Here is a 12742-nt window from a genome sequence, read left to right on the forward strand (position 1 = left end):
CCAGAGGGTGCCCAGAACCTTTACAGAGTATCCAAAAGATCAAAATTATTTTCATATGATACTAAGATGCAGTTTGTTCTTTTCACTCTTATTCTCTCACAAGCATACAGTGAAATTTTTCAAAGATTATATGGCAAGTAATACACAACAGATTAAGTGCAGAAATATATGAGAATCCAGCTATCTTCTATTAAGCCAGACATTAAAGACACTTGCAAAAATGAGCCATTCCTTTCACTACGTTTTTGTTTTGGAAAATATCATTATTTTTACTTAAATTACTTATGCTACAGAACTGTACACTTAAAACAGTAGATTTTATATCATGTGTATTTTGCCGCAATAAAACCAATTATGCTAATATGTAATGGACTTAGCAGTATTTTTAAATTAGTATTTTAAAATTGTTTTTACTTCTAATACAGTAAATGTCAGTGGATACAACCCACATAAACAAAAGCTCTCTGGGGTGCCTGGTGGCTCGGTGGGTTAAGCTTCTACCTTCGGCTCAGGTCACAGGGTCCTGGGATCGAGCCCCAAATCGGGCTCTCTGCTCAGCAGGAAGCCTGCTTCCCCCTCTCTCTCTACCTACTTGTGATCTTTCTCTCTCTGTGTCAAATAAATAAATAAAATCTTCAAAAAAATTGTGTTTACTTCTAATACCGTAAATACCAGCGGATACAACCCACATAAACAAAAGCTCTTTGGGGGTCCTCAACACACTTTAAAAGTGTAAAGGTATCCTGAGAATAAGAAAACACCTTGAGAACCACTGATCTAGCCCACCCCCCTTCCCTCCAAGGGACGAATTCCCCTCTCATGAATCTGAGAGAAAAGTGATCTCCCAAACTTTTCTTGGATGCCTCCATGGACCAAAAACACTCACTACAGAGGTGGGCAGGCAGTGAGGGGAAAAGCCCATTTTTCAGCCAGCTCTGCTTATTAGAAAGTTCTTCCCCTTCACCCCACTCTGCCTGGCTGTAACTTCTCCTTGTCACCCCTGCCATCACAGAGACCAAGGCAGCCCCCACATTTACACCCTAAGACATGCGAAGGGAACGAGGAGCCTGGTCCGTGGGCCCAGCCGAGGCTAACTCCCAGAGACATGGCGACCGCAACTAAGGGCAGGGCAGCTACAGAGAAGGGAAGGGAAGGCCGGCATGCGAGCCAGCACGTCCTGGAGGGCTGGCGGGCTTAGCGGACAGGAATAGGCCCGGGTGAGATCCAGAGCCAGGCGCCGGGGCTAGTCTGAAAAGCGGCCCTCTGCTCCGAGCAGGACGGCCTGCAGGGTAAACTGAGGCTGGGATAGTACAGAAAAGAAGGCAGCTCCGGCCTAGCAAGGGAGCAGGCCCGCTTACGGGGTCAAGTTAACGAAGCGGCTGGGCCCGGTGTAGGGAAGGTGCGTCAGGTTCTAGGGAGTCGGTCTGGTGAGGTAAGGCTGTTTGGTGAGGGAAATGCCGGAGCCTCTGTTCCTACCGATACGCAGGGCTCCGGCAGCAGCTCCACCATGCAGGCCAGACAGAGGCGTGGGGGCACGGGCAGCAGCCAGCACGGGTCATGCCTGTAATGGGCCCTCTCGAAGAGCAGCGTCGTGTCCTCGTCCCTCCCAGGCCCGGGAAGGCCTACCGCCGCGTCCCTCACAGACATGTCTCCACCACCTTTTCCCGCGCAGCGTGTGCGCAAGCGCACTTGAAAGAGCCCCTTTCCCTTCGGCGGGGAGTGGGGGGTAACGCGCGTGCGCAACTCGAGTGCTACGCAATCTTCACGCGAGCAATCTCGCGCGAGCAGCGGCCTTTGAGAGCCTGTGGTAGGTGCGAGGACTCGCGAGTGTCCCGCAAAGGACAAAGCAGTTTGCTCATTGAGTTCGTAGGCGTTTGCCTTCACCGCGCTAGCTATGGGTTGAAAAATATTTATAAAGAAGCTATCAATAGCCTTGCGAAAGGAAGGAAAGGAAGTAATCTCTTTCTACTATTAAAAACGTAAACGATCTCAGGGATCTAAAAGCTGTTACTATTTTTTTAACTCTACGTGACCCCTTTCTCGAAGAGTCTAAGACGTTTCCCTTAAGATGCCCTTTCACAGACGGCTGCACGGCACTTGAGACTTTGTGAGCGCGCAAGGAACACTGCAGAAGGAAAAATCGTTCATCGTTGCATGTATGAGCAGTAACAGTCTATCCATCTACAAGGATTTATTTAGCACCTGAGTGTCCAGCAACTGGCTAATGGTGAAGGAGGTAAGCTCACAAGGTGTTTTCTACATTCAGAAGCAGTGTCACTGCGTGCAAAAAAAATTATTCCATAGCGAAATAGTTCAGAAAATAAGGATTTATTGTCCAATGTAGCGTTATGAAATAATGTTTGAGAAAAGTAGGTATTAACATGGACTAGTTCTCATTAAAATTCTGCACACAAAAGATGCAGAATTATATATAAAGTATTAAAATAAGTAAACAACATTTATTCATCATATTTTAAATACATTATAGCAATAGTACATATTCAGTGAAGACAATGAAAGAAAAATAATATTTTGGTATATTTTCTTTTAGTCTACACATTTTTAAATGTATTTTTAAAGAGATTTTATTTATTTATTTAACACAGAGAGAGATCACGAGTAGGCAAAGAGGTAGGCAGAGAAAGAGGGGCAAGCAGGTTCCCTGTGGAGCAGAGAGCCTGATGCGATGCGGGGCTCAATCCCAGGACCCTGAGATCGTGACCTGAGCCAAAGGCAGAGGCCTTAACCCACTGAGCCACTCAGGAGCCCCAAGTCTACACATTTTTACAACAGTAACATACAAAGTTTGTGAACTGCTTCCTCCAGATTAAAAGATATCATATATGTCTTCCATATCATTAAATATTATCCTGTATATTTTTAAAATGTCAACAAACTATGTATTCTTTTTGACAGAGTTTTGAGCTAGAAACTGGGCTAGGAGCTGGAGGATTCTAAAGTGAACAAGACAATTCTCGTCCTCAAGTTTAGTCAAGGAAGCAGATGATCAATTATTGCAATACAGTGTTAGTTATCTATTGCTGTGTAACAGATGACCCCATGTGATGGGTTGAATGGTGACCTTCAAAAATATATCTCCGTATCTGCTCTGGACTGAGTTGTGTCCTCCAAATTCAGATGTTGAAACCCTAACCCCTGATGTGACTGTATTTGGAAAGAGAACCTTTAAGAGGTATTTAAAGTTAAAAGACATTGTAAGGGTGGGACTCTGGTCCCACGGGATTGGTGACCTTATAAGAAGAGGGAGAGGGGCACCTGGCTGTCTCAGTCATTAGAGCATGTGAACTTTGGTCTCAGGGCTGTGAGTTCGAGTACCACATTGGGTGTAAAGATTACTTAAAAATAAAATTTTTCTTTTAAAAGAGAGAGAAAGGGGCGCCTGGGTGGCTCAGTGGGTTAATGCCTCTGCCTTCGGCTCAGGTCATGATCTCAGGGTCCTGAAATCGAGTCCCACATCGGGCTCTCTGCTCAGCGAGGAGCCTGCTTCCCCCCTCTCTCTGCCTGCCTCTGCCTACTTGTGATTTCTGTCTGTCAAATAAATAAAAATAATCTTAAAAAAAAAAATAAAAGAGAGAGAAAGATCTCTCACCTCTTTCAGTTTACATGTGCCAAGGAAAGGCCATGTGAAGACGCAGTGAGAAAGCAACCATCTGCAAACCAGGAAGAAAATTCTTACCAGAAACCGAATCAACCAGAACCTTGATCTTGGACTTCTAGCCTCCAGAGTTGTGAGAAAATACATTTCTGTTGTTTAAACCACCCAGTCTCTAGTATTTTGTTACAGCAGCTAGAGCAGATTTATGAAACACCCTAATCCTCAGAATTTGTAAATGTTACCTTGTTTGGAAAAGTATCTTCACAGTTGTGATTAAGTTAAGGATCTTGAGAGATCATCCTGGAGTATAGAGTGGGCCCTAAATCCAATGACAAGTGTCTTGAGAAGAGACCCACAAAGTAAAAGGAAGAGGCAGCTTCTTTCCAGCTTCTGCAACCACCAGAAGCTGGAAAGAACAAGAACTGATTGCCCTCAAGGCCTACGGAGGGCCTTCTGACATCTTGATTTCAAACTTCTGGCCCCCAGAAGTTGTTTTAGGCCATCAGGTTTGTGGTAACTCATTACAATAATAAGCCCCCAAAACTTAATAAGTAATAAGCCCCCAAAACTTAGCAGCTTAAAATAAGAAACCTGGATGATCTCATTGTTTATGTGCACCAGCAATCCAGGAACAGCTTAACTAAGTGACCCTGGTTCAAAGTCTCTCACAAGGTTGTAGTCATCTCACAAGGTTGTAGTCATCTCTAAGGCTGAAGGATCTGCTTCTAAGCTCGCTCGCATGCTTGGTGGCAGGATTCAGCTCCTCGAAGGCTAAGTGAGGACCTCCCTTTCTTGACAACTGTTTTCCAGTGTTCTTCTCGGTGCTTTGCCATATGTGCCTTTCCATAGGGCAGTTCACAACATGGAGGGTGAGTTCCCTCAGGGAGCAAGCAAGGGAACAAGAGAAATGCCCAAGATGGAGCTACAGACTTTATAACCTTTTCTCCGAAGTGACATTCCATCATGTCTGCTGTATCCTAGCTGTCAGAAGCGACCCACTAGATCCAATCCACACTCAAAGAGAGAATATACAAGGGCAAGGATACTGGGAGGTAGGGAGCATTGGGAACCTTCTTAGAAAGCCTGCCTATCACAATGTAAGTGCTGTAGTAGAGGTAGGCATGAATTGCTATAAGAAACACCATACCGGGGGCACCTGGGTGGCTCAGTGGGTTAAAGCCTCTGCCGTCGGCTCAGGTCATGATCCCAGGGTCCTGGGATCGAGTCCCGCATCGGGCTCTCTGCTCAGCAGGGAGCCTGCTTCCTCCTCTCCCTCTGCCTGCCTCTCTGCCTACTTGCGATCTCTGTCTGTCAAATAAATAAATAAAATCTTAAAAAAAAAAAAAAAGAAACACCATACAGGTAGCAATGTGTAGCAAGAAAACTATCAACACAGTAACTGGGTAATAAGATTATGGATTATTTTTCCTTTTCTGAATTTTTTAAACTTCCATCAATGAGCATGTATGGGTTTTACAATGAATAGGAAAACTAAATGAAAGGTAAGAAAAGAAGGGAGGAAAAAAAAAGAAGGGAGGGAGGATAAAGGAGAGGGAAGGAGAAAACCTGGATTAAATTCTCAACTCCAGCTTTCATGGATATAGGATATAGGATGCACTTCCACATGTTGAAGCTGTCTATAGAAGTATCATAAGACATGTCTTTTGGCTCAGAAGCTTCAGGCTTGATTAAAACAAATAATCACCAGGATGTCCCATTGGTGAGACAAGTAAGGCAACAAGTAATTATGGTTGACAGTGCTTGAGAAGTGGAGGGGGGAATGGCTTTTCCATGAAGTATGTTCATGGACAGCAGAGTTCCAGCTGGGGGAATGCGCCATAATCAGTTTCCTTCCTTGTGACCAAAAGACTTGCATATCAGTGTCACGTGCAGAGCAACCCCCCTCCCCAAACAGTGTGAGCACCCCACCTCAATCAGAATTAGCCTGGACCAGGACAGGACAGAGCCATGATAGAAACCTCAGTATACCCTACTGTGAGGAGCTAGGGAAAGGAAATGTGTTTAGGAGATGACGACATTGGGTTGACCCACATTCCCAAAACCTTCAATACCACAGAGTACACTGGCTTCTACCCCACCTACAAAGTATCCCAGCCTCCAAAAGGGGATACTCAGAAAACATGTGCCAGAAATAGCAGAACCCCACAGGGCCCAAATAACCAATTTTATTAGAAGCTTTGAGGGTGAGCAGACAACTCATGCCTTCTCTTATGTGTTCTGAGGACCCTGGGCCTGCAGCCTACTTTCTAAAGCCAAGCTGGAGCAGAAAACATCTCAAATGCTTCATTAAACCAAACTTCTGGGGGGCTGATAGATTCTTCAGGGATCCATGTAGGTTCTCAGGTTCCCCCTGACCCTGAAAGCACTTTATCTTGGGAAGAACTGCCTCGGCACAGGAATGACTTGGCGGCTGAAAGTCTGTCTTCAGAGAAATATAGACTCCAGGGCTGTCCTCCCTTGTATGTTGGTCACTCACTTTGGAAAGCAGGGTAGGATCAGGATCCCGCAGGCTCAGGTTGGGGGCTGAGTGCTGAGGCTTGGCCCAGTGTGGGGACCAGGATATCTTGTTTAAAAGGGTCACGCTCAACCTTGCTGCAGCAGAGTGGAAATTACGTTTGAAGCTGGAGGTATTTGTGAAACGGAAGGAAGGCTGCTGCCCAGCCCCGCTGCCCTCTGCAGCCTCCAGGCTTTCTCTTCTCCCATGTGTGGGCTGCTGACATTTAAGTCTGGGGGGCTTAGGGGCCTCCTGGGGTATGTGCTCCTTCCTGCAGGCGTCATGGCTTGCCCTGGAATATGAGGTCCTTACTTTGCAAGGAGCCATCTCTGCCGTCTGGGAGACTCCTGGCCTGACCACTTTCCTGTCCCTGCTGTTCTCACTGGAAGGCTCTTGGCCACACCAGCTCCTGGACTGTGCTGCGGGCCTGGAGTTCCTGTAAGTGGCAGCAGCCTTGGCTCTAGGAGCCTTTTCCGGGATGTCCCGTGGTTCTCTAGTGCCTCCTGGTGGCCGGACTCTCCCAGGCTTCTCAGAATGGATGGAAATGCCCATGGACTCGCACCCATGTGACCCACATTTCTCTAGAGCCCTGGCCCGAGTAGGAAGTTTTGAGCTTTTTCTTTCTGGGGGCTGAACTCTCTGGGATCTCCCAGTTGACTTGAGGACTGGCCTGCAGCCCTGGGCCTCACAGTGCGTTCCCTGCTGTCGTTGGAGCTCACGGGCTGTGTACAATCCAGGGAGCCTCATCCCAGCACGGGGTAGCGGGCATGGTCCCAACTTGTTAAAGAGCAAATGGGACTCCAGGATCCGCTTGGGGAGGCCCCACTTCAGGTGTGCAATCTTCCGTCGCATGAGGGACTCCAAGAGGAGCTGTTGGCTCTTTTTGAGGACTGGCCACTTGGGCAGGACAGTGAGGGCAGTGGGAGCACCCACCAGAGCTGCAGCAGCTTGGGAGGCTTGGCGACATGAGACAGAGGGGCGGGCAGCGGGCAGGCCCAGGGGAGCAGCCAGAAGTTCTCCAGAATGTACGTTCTGGAGCTGCCGCATCCAGCCAGAAGTCCTCCCTGCATCCACCCTTTTATCCTTTTGTCGGCTTGTCAGGGCTTCAGGTGGGGCCTGCTGGGAGGCTAGCCTGACCCTCACTCTGTGCTTCTTGGCAGAGGCCATGCTCTGGCTGACCATATGCTCTCCCTCCTCACTGACATGCAGGGACAGTTGACTGCAGCTGGAGAGAGGCTTCAGCTCAGGACAGGGAGCAGAGGCCACTGCCTGTTGCTGTTCCATGGCCTCATATCCAGGCCCCTCGCCCCCAGAAGAGTCAACTGGGAGATTGTCTTTAGCAACATCTTTTCCTCTGACCTGCTTCTCGTTTCCTCCTTTTGGAATGTGAGGTCCTCCAGCCTCCTCAGCTCTGCACTCTCTCTGGTTCCCAGCTTCTTGGATTTCTGCAGCGTCTTCATCTCCATCCTTGTCCTGGTTCCCCAGCTCTTGTATCTGGATCTCTCCATCGACTTCACTTTTTACCTGTCCCTGGTAATCTCCCCCTGGAGCCTGGGCCTCTGTACCATCATCACCTGTGGTCTCTCTCAGGTTTCTCTTCCCTTGTATTTCAGTGTCTGCACCATTCTCACCTCCTGTCTGCTCCTGGTTCGTCCACTCTGATAAACAGCTCTTTTCATCAGCTTTGCTTTCTATCAATCTCCGGGAACCTCCGCTAAGTCCTTGGGTCTTTCCACTACCCTCACTCCTAGCTTCTCTCTGACGTCTCTTCTCCAATGTCTGATTTTCCTCCTCCTTTCCCCTCTGCTCCCAATTGCTCCTCCCTCGTGAGTGACTCTCCCCAGTTCCACCATCTAACTGTTGCTGGTTCTCTCTCTCAGGCCTCTGGGTCTCTACAGCATCCTCACTTCCAGCCTGAATTTTTGTTCCATTCTCACCTCCTGTCTGCTCCTGGTTCTTCCACTCTGATAAATGGATATTTCTATCAATAACACCTTTTACCTGGCTCTGGTCTTCTTCTCCATGTTCCCAGGTCTCTGTATCATCTTCAACTACAGCTTCTCTCTGGCTTGTCTTTATTGGAGCTTGAATTCCTGTACCATTCTCATCTCCAACGTGCTCCTCTTTCTTCCATTCTGCTGAATGAGCTTCTCCATCAATGTGATTTGTTAATTCTCCTCTCTTTTCAGTCTCAGATGCCTGGGTGTTTCCACCTATCTCACCCCCAACCTGCTCCTCTTTCTTCCATTCTGTTGAATGAGTTTCTCCATCAACTTTACTTGTTAATTCTCTCCTCTTTTCAGGTTCAGATGCCTGGTTGTTTGCACCATCTTTGCCTCTAATGTATTCCTGATTCTTAAACTCAGATATATGAATCTTGCCATTAATTTTACTGCTTGACTGACCCTGGGTTTCTTCCCCAAGTTCCTGGGTCTCTTTACCAACTTCACCGTTAACCCCTCTCAGATTTCTCTTCCCTAGTGCCTGAATGTCTATTCTATTATCATCTCCAAACTGCTTCTCATTCCTCCTCTCTGGTGGAGGGGTGTCTACAAGAGTTTCATGTCTTAATTGTCCCTGGTTCTCTGCCTCAGGAGCCAAGGCATTTGTACCATCTTCTTCTCCATCTTTTCTCTGATCTCTCTTCTCTGTTGCCTGAGTTTCTGCCCTAAGTTCACCTCCAATCTGATTCCCCCAACATGGTATCTTGCATTTTCTGTCTATTTCACTTCCACTCTGGTCCAGATGCCCCCAACATGGTATCTCAAAGTCTTTGTCAATTTTACTTGCTACTAGTCTCTTGTTTCCCCACCAGGGCGCCCGGATCACCACCCAGTCCTCCTCTCTTATCTCCCTGAAGTTCTTCCTTCTAGAGATCTGGGTCTCTCCAGCATCCTCCCCCTTTCTCAGGCCTTGGTTTCTCCACCCCACTAGAAGTTCGTGTCTTAGTTGTTTCCAGATCTCTTCCTTAGATGCTTGGATCTTCTCAGATTTCTCACTTCCACCCTGATCCTGCTTTCCCCACCCTGGGGTCTGAGTCCCTATAACATTCTCACGTCTAGCGCATTCCTGTTTTTCCCACCCCAGGGCCTGGGTCTCCACACCTTTCTCTTGTGTTACTTCTCCCAGGTTCTCCCTCCCCAGTACCTGGGTTTGCACATCATTCTCACCTCCAACCTGGGCCTTGTCTCTCCTCTCCTGTGCCTGAATTTCTATGCCAGTATCATCTTGAATCTCGTCTTGTTTTCCCCATCCTGACACCTGGCTTTCCTCACCATCCTCACTTCTACTCTGGTCCTGCTTCTCCGATTCTTGGGCCTTGGTCTCTCCTTCATCCTCTCCTCTGGCCTCTTTCTTGTTCTTCTCAAGTGCCTGGGTGACTATAGCATCCTCATCTCTACTCTTCTCTTGGTTCCCCCATTCTGGTGTCTGGGTCTCTGCATCAGTTTTACATCTTAACTGTTCCTGGTGCTCTGCTATATGTGCCTGGATTCCAGGAGGATTCTCACCTTCAGCCTCCCTCTCGTTTCTATTCCCTAGTTCCTGAATTTCGGCTCTATTCTCAATTCCCATCTCATCCTGGTTCTTTGACCCTGATGTCAGGATATCTCCATCGGTTTTACTTATTACTAGTTTTTGACTTCTCCATGCCAGGGCCTTAGTCTCTGCACCATCCTCCATCTCAAAATTCACTGGGAGTTGCCTTCCAGTTGCCTGAATCTCCCAAGCATCCTCCCCACTGCTCTCTGTCTGGTTCACCCACCCTAGAGCCTCCCTGCCTAGCATCTGGTTTTCCCTCCCTGGTACCCAGGCCTCTTGTGGGCATCCCCAGGACTTCCAGGTGGACATTCTCACTTGTTGGATGGAAGGATCAGGCAAGAAGTCTCTGGAGCAGAACTGTAGCCTCTGAGATGAAGGGAGATTTGAGAGAGAGGTAGCTAAAATCCTGGATGTGAGATGAGATGTCAGGCTGACAACAGGCTCCAGTGGCACCAACTCTTCCTGGGAGTGGACCAGCAGCTGCTCCATCCTTTGGTACCAGTCCAGGGCAGGGGATAGTGACTTGCAAATCAGGTGAGTCTGCTCATCACTGAGACACCAGGGTACCAGCCATGCTTCCCGAGAACTGTCCTGGGGGAGCATACAGGTGCTTGAAAGGGAGGTGGTGCAAAAGAAGGGCTCAATAGGTGTTTGGAAATCCCAAGGTGGGCCCTGAAATGGGTGTTGCCAAGAGAGCAGGTGTTGGGTCCATGATTCCTGGAGGCCCCTTCGGTATTCCTGTCTCTTCTTTTGTACCCATTGTTGGACATGAGCATCCAGGTCGTTGAAATTATCAGGACTGAAGAAGAATTCAGGGGTCATCCTGAAGCAAGTGTCATGTCTCACGGAGGGCACTGTCCACTTCTGCTGTGTCACCTGTGGTTTAGAATGAAGAAGCTAAATCTTTGCTCACACATTGTCTCATCTAATACTCACAGATCAGAATTACAATGTCCATTATCCAGATGAGGATACTGGGCTCAGAAAAGAGGGAATCACTTCCCTTAGGGCATTCATTTAAGAAAGACAAAGAGTTTACTCCAGACCAGGCACTATTCTAGATGCTGGGGTTACCACCATGAACAAGACTAAAGTCCTTGTTGGGAGCTATCTTCCAGACATGAAAGACACAATAACCAAGTATACAACATGTTAGGTATTGAAAAGTGTTCTGGTGGAAATAAAAGTAGACTGGGTAAGGGACTAGCTCCCTTAGACAGACTGGTCATAGAAGGCCTCTCAGAGGAGGTGACATTTGACTGGAAACCTGAATGAAATGATAGGCAAGATGTTAGTGCAAAGGTCCTGAGATCAGAACAAAGTCATGTGTATAAGAACATCAAGGGACCCTATGCCCAGAATGGAACAGGTAATGAAAAGTGTGCTGGGAGATGGGGTCAGAGAGAAATGTAGGACAGATCATGTTGGGCCTTGGACTTAAGGTTAGGAGTTTGAATTTTTTCTGAGTTGACAGGGAGTGTACCTGTAGGAGCCGTTGAAGGGTTTTGAGGGGCAAAGTGGTATGATTTATTTTGAAAAGTCGGTTCTTGCTCATAAGCATGATTTTAACTCAGGTGCAAAGGAATACCTACCACATGGCATCATCATACAGGCAAAACTAGTCCATGTGATTAGGAATCAGCATAGTTGTGACTGCAAGCTTCTGGGCTGGGTGCTGCACGTGGATGTATCCAGTTTGTGAAAATTCATTGATCCATACACATGCGGTCTATGTACATGTATTATCCCTGAATTAAAATTTTAAGGGAGAAAGAGAAAGAAAAAGAAAGAAAGAGAAGAGAAGAGAACGAAAAGAAAAGAAAGAAAGAAGATAATCCTGTTGGCTGAGTGGAACATCGTCTGTGCTTGGATGAGAGAGGCCACAGGAACCGGAGAAGACAGTGCTACATACAGTGTAGGGGAGATATGAGGGAGGGTTTGCCCAGGGGGCAGCAGTGAGTTTTCTAGAAGTGATCAGATTTGAGATGTGGTTTGCAAGTAGAGCCCATACGACTTGTAGATGGACTGAATGTGTGGAATGAGGGAGAGGGATCAGGGTGACTGGTGGGTTTTGGGGTCTGGTGATGCTCTCCCTGACCAGTCTTAAGCTCCCTTGTGATTTATCTCTGGTATAGGGCATAGAACAGGGTCCTCATAACAAGTGAATGAGACAATCTTGGTGCCGAGGGAAGGAAGTGTGTGGGGTCCCCTCACCTTGATGACCTTCCGCGTGCTGGTGTGGGTCCTTGTGACCTGGTGCCAGTAGTGCTGGACCTGCCAGATCAGAAAGAGGCAGAGCACAAGCAGGTTGCCACAGCACCGAGGGTCCCTGCAGCTGCGATCTTCAGAGAGCAGGCCCCGCACTGGTTCCCACTCAGGGCCCTGGAATGGCCCCACCACAGCACAGGCTCCCAGCAGTGGCAGCAACATGACAAAGCCTAGGTGAGCAGGTGGTGTTAGGGAGTTGGAGGGCAGGACCGGTGTGGCTGACTCAGCCAGTTTGGGGTGAGGCAACCCCTGCCTCACAGCACTCCTGTCACTGAGGCTACCTCACAAAGGAGCCTCAGCCTCCGTTCCAGCCCCTGAACCTGGCACCAGAGCTGGCTAACATGCCCTTAGTGCAGGTAAGGACAGCGTTGGGAGACTGCCCAGAAGGGAATTAAAAGGAAGAATTTGTTTCATATATCCCATCCTCTGGAGGGAAGAGATTACATTTCTCCCTATGTGATGGGGTAATGTAACTTGCAGTTTATATGACTCTTTCTTCCCATCAGATACTTTCATCCATGTGTCCATCTGTCTATCCACTACCAAACATTAAGTAATGAACACTGTATTGAACATGTGTATTCTTGTTTGAACACCCAGCATTCTTTCCTCTTTGTTCACAGTATTCTGGTTTTCTGTTGGGGGTTACTTTTCCCATGTCAGGATTGGTAGAGGAAGGAATAAATGCTACCCTGAACACTGTCTTTCACCCAAAGGTTATATTCAAAATATTGAATAGTGGAGTAGGAAAGGGCATCAGTCAATTGGATGGGCCAGGCCTTAGCCCTTTAATAGCTGCATTA

At 47.7% G+C, this 12742-nt stretch overlaps 2 protein-coding genes across 2 annotated transcripts in view; both read right to left on the reverse strand.

Annotated features, from left to right (window-relative positions):
- Nucleotides 1-1679, reverse strand: part of MEI1 (meiotic double-stranded break formation protein 1) — a 77254-nt gene extending 75575 nt beyond the window's left edge. The window contains exon 1 of the mRNA XM_032882887.1: nt 1477-1679. Within this exon, the coding sequence (XP_032738778.1) occupies nt 1477-1647 (171 nt within the window). The 5' untranslated portion in view covers nt 1648-1679. The remainder of the gene's footprint in view (nt 1-1476) is intronic.
- A 72-nt stretch (nt 1680-1751) lies between these two features.
- LOC116882519 lies at nt 1752-12143 on the reverse strand. The gene is made up of 4 exons (XM_032882991.1): nt 11886-12143; nt 8459-10547; nt 6114-8344; nt 1752-1802 (listed from the first exon to the last, which is right to left on the reverse strand). Exons 1-4 carry the CDS (start codon nt 12099-12101, stop codon nt 1752-1754), a joined length of 4587 nt encoding a protein of 1528 aa, XP_032738882.1. The 5' UTR covers nt 12102-12143.
- Between the last annotated feature and the right edge of the window lie 599 nt (nt 12144-12742).

The sequence above is a fragment of the Lontra canadensis genome, unplaced genomic scaffold (genome assembly GCF_010015895.1).
Source record: "Lontra canadensis isolate GAN:19392208 unplaced genomic scaffold, GSC_riverotter_1.0 scaffold84, whole genome shotgun sequence".
NCBI classification, from domain to species: domain Eukaryota; kingdom Metazoa; phylum Chordata; class Mammalia; order Carnivora; family Mustelidae; genus Lontra; species Lontra canadensis.

Coding starts and splice junctions, on each gene's coding strand:
- LOC116882519 (XM_032882991.1), bottom strand. CDS start 12,101: ATGTTGCTGCCACTGCTGGGAGCCTGTGCTGTGGTGGGGCCATTCCAG. Junction 8,345..8,458: donor ATACATTAGAGGCAAAGATG/GTGCAAACAACC, acceptor GGGGTGAGATAG/GTGGAAACACCCAGGCATCT. Junction 1,803..6,113: donor ATCCTACCCTGCTTTCCAAA/GTGAGTGACCAA, acceptor CACCTACCACAG/GCTCTCAAAGGCCGCTGCTC.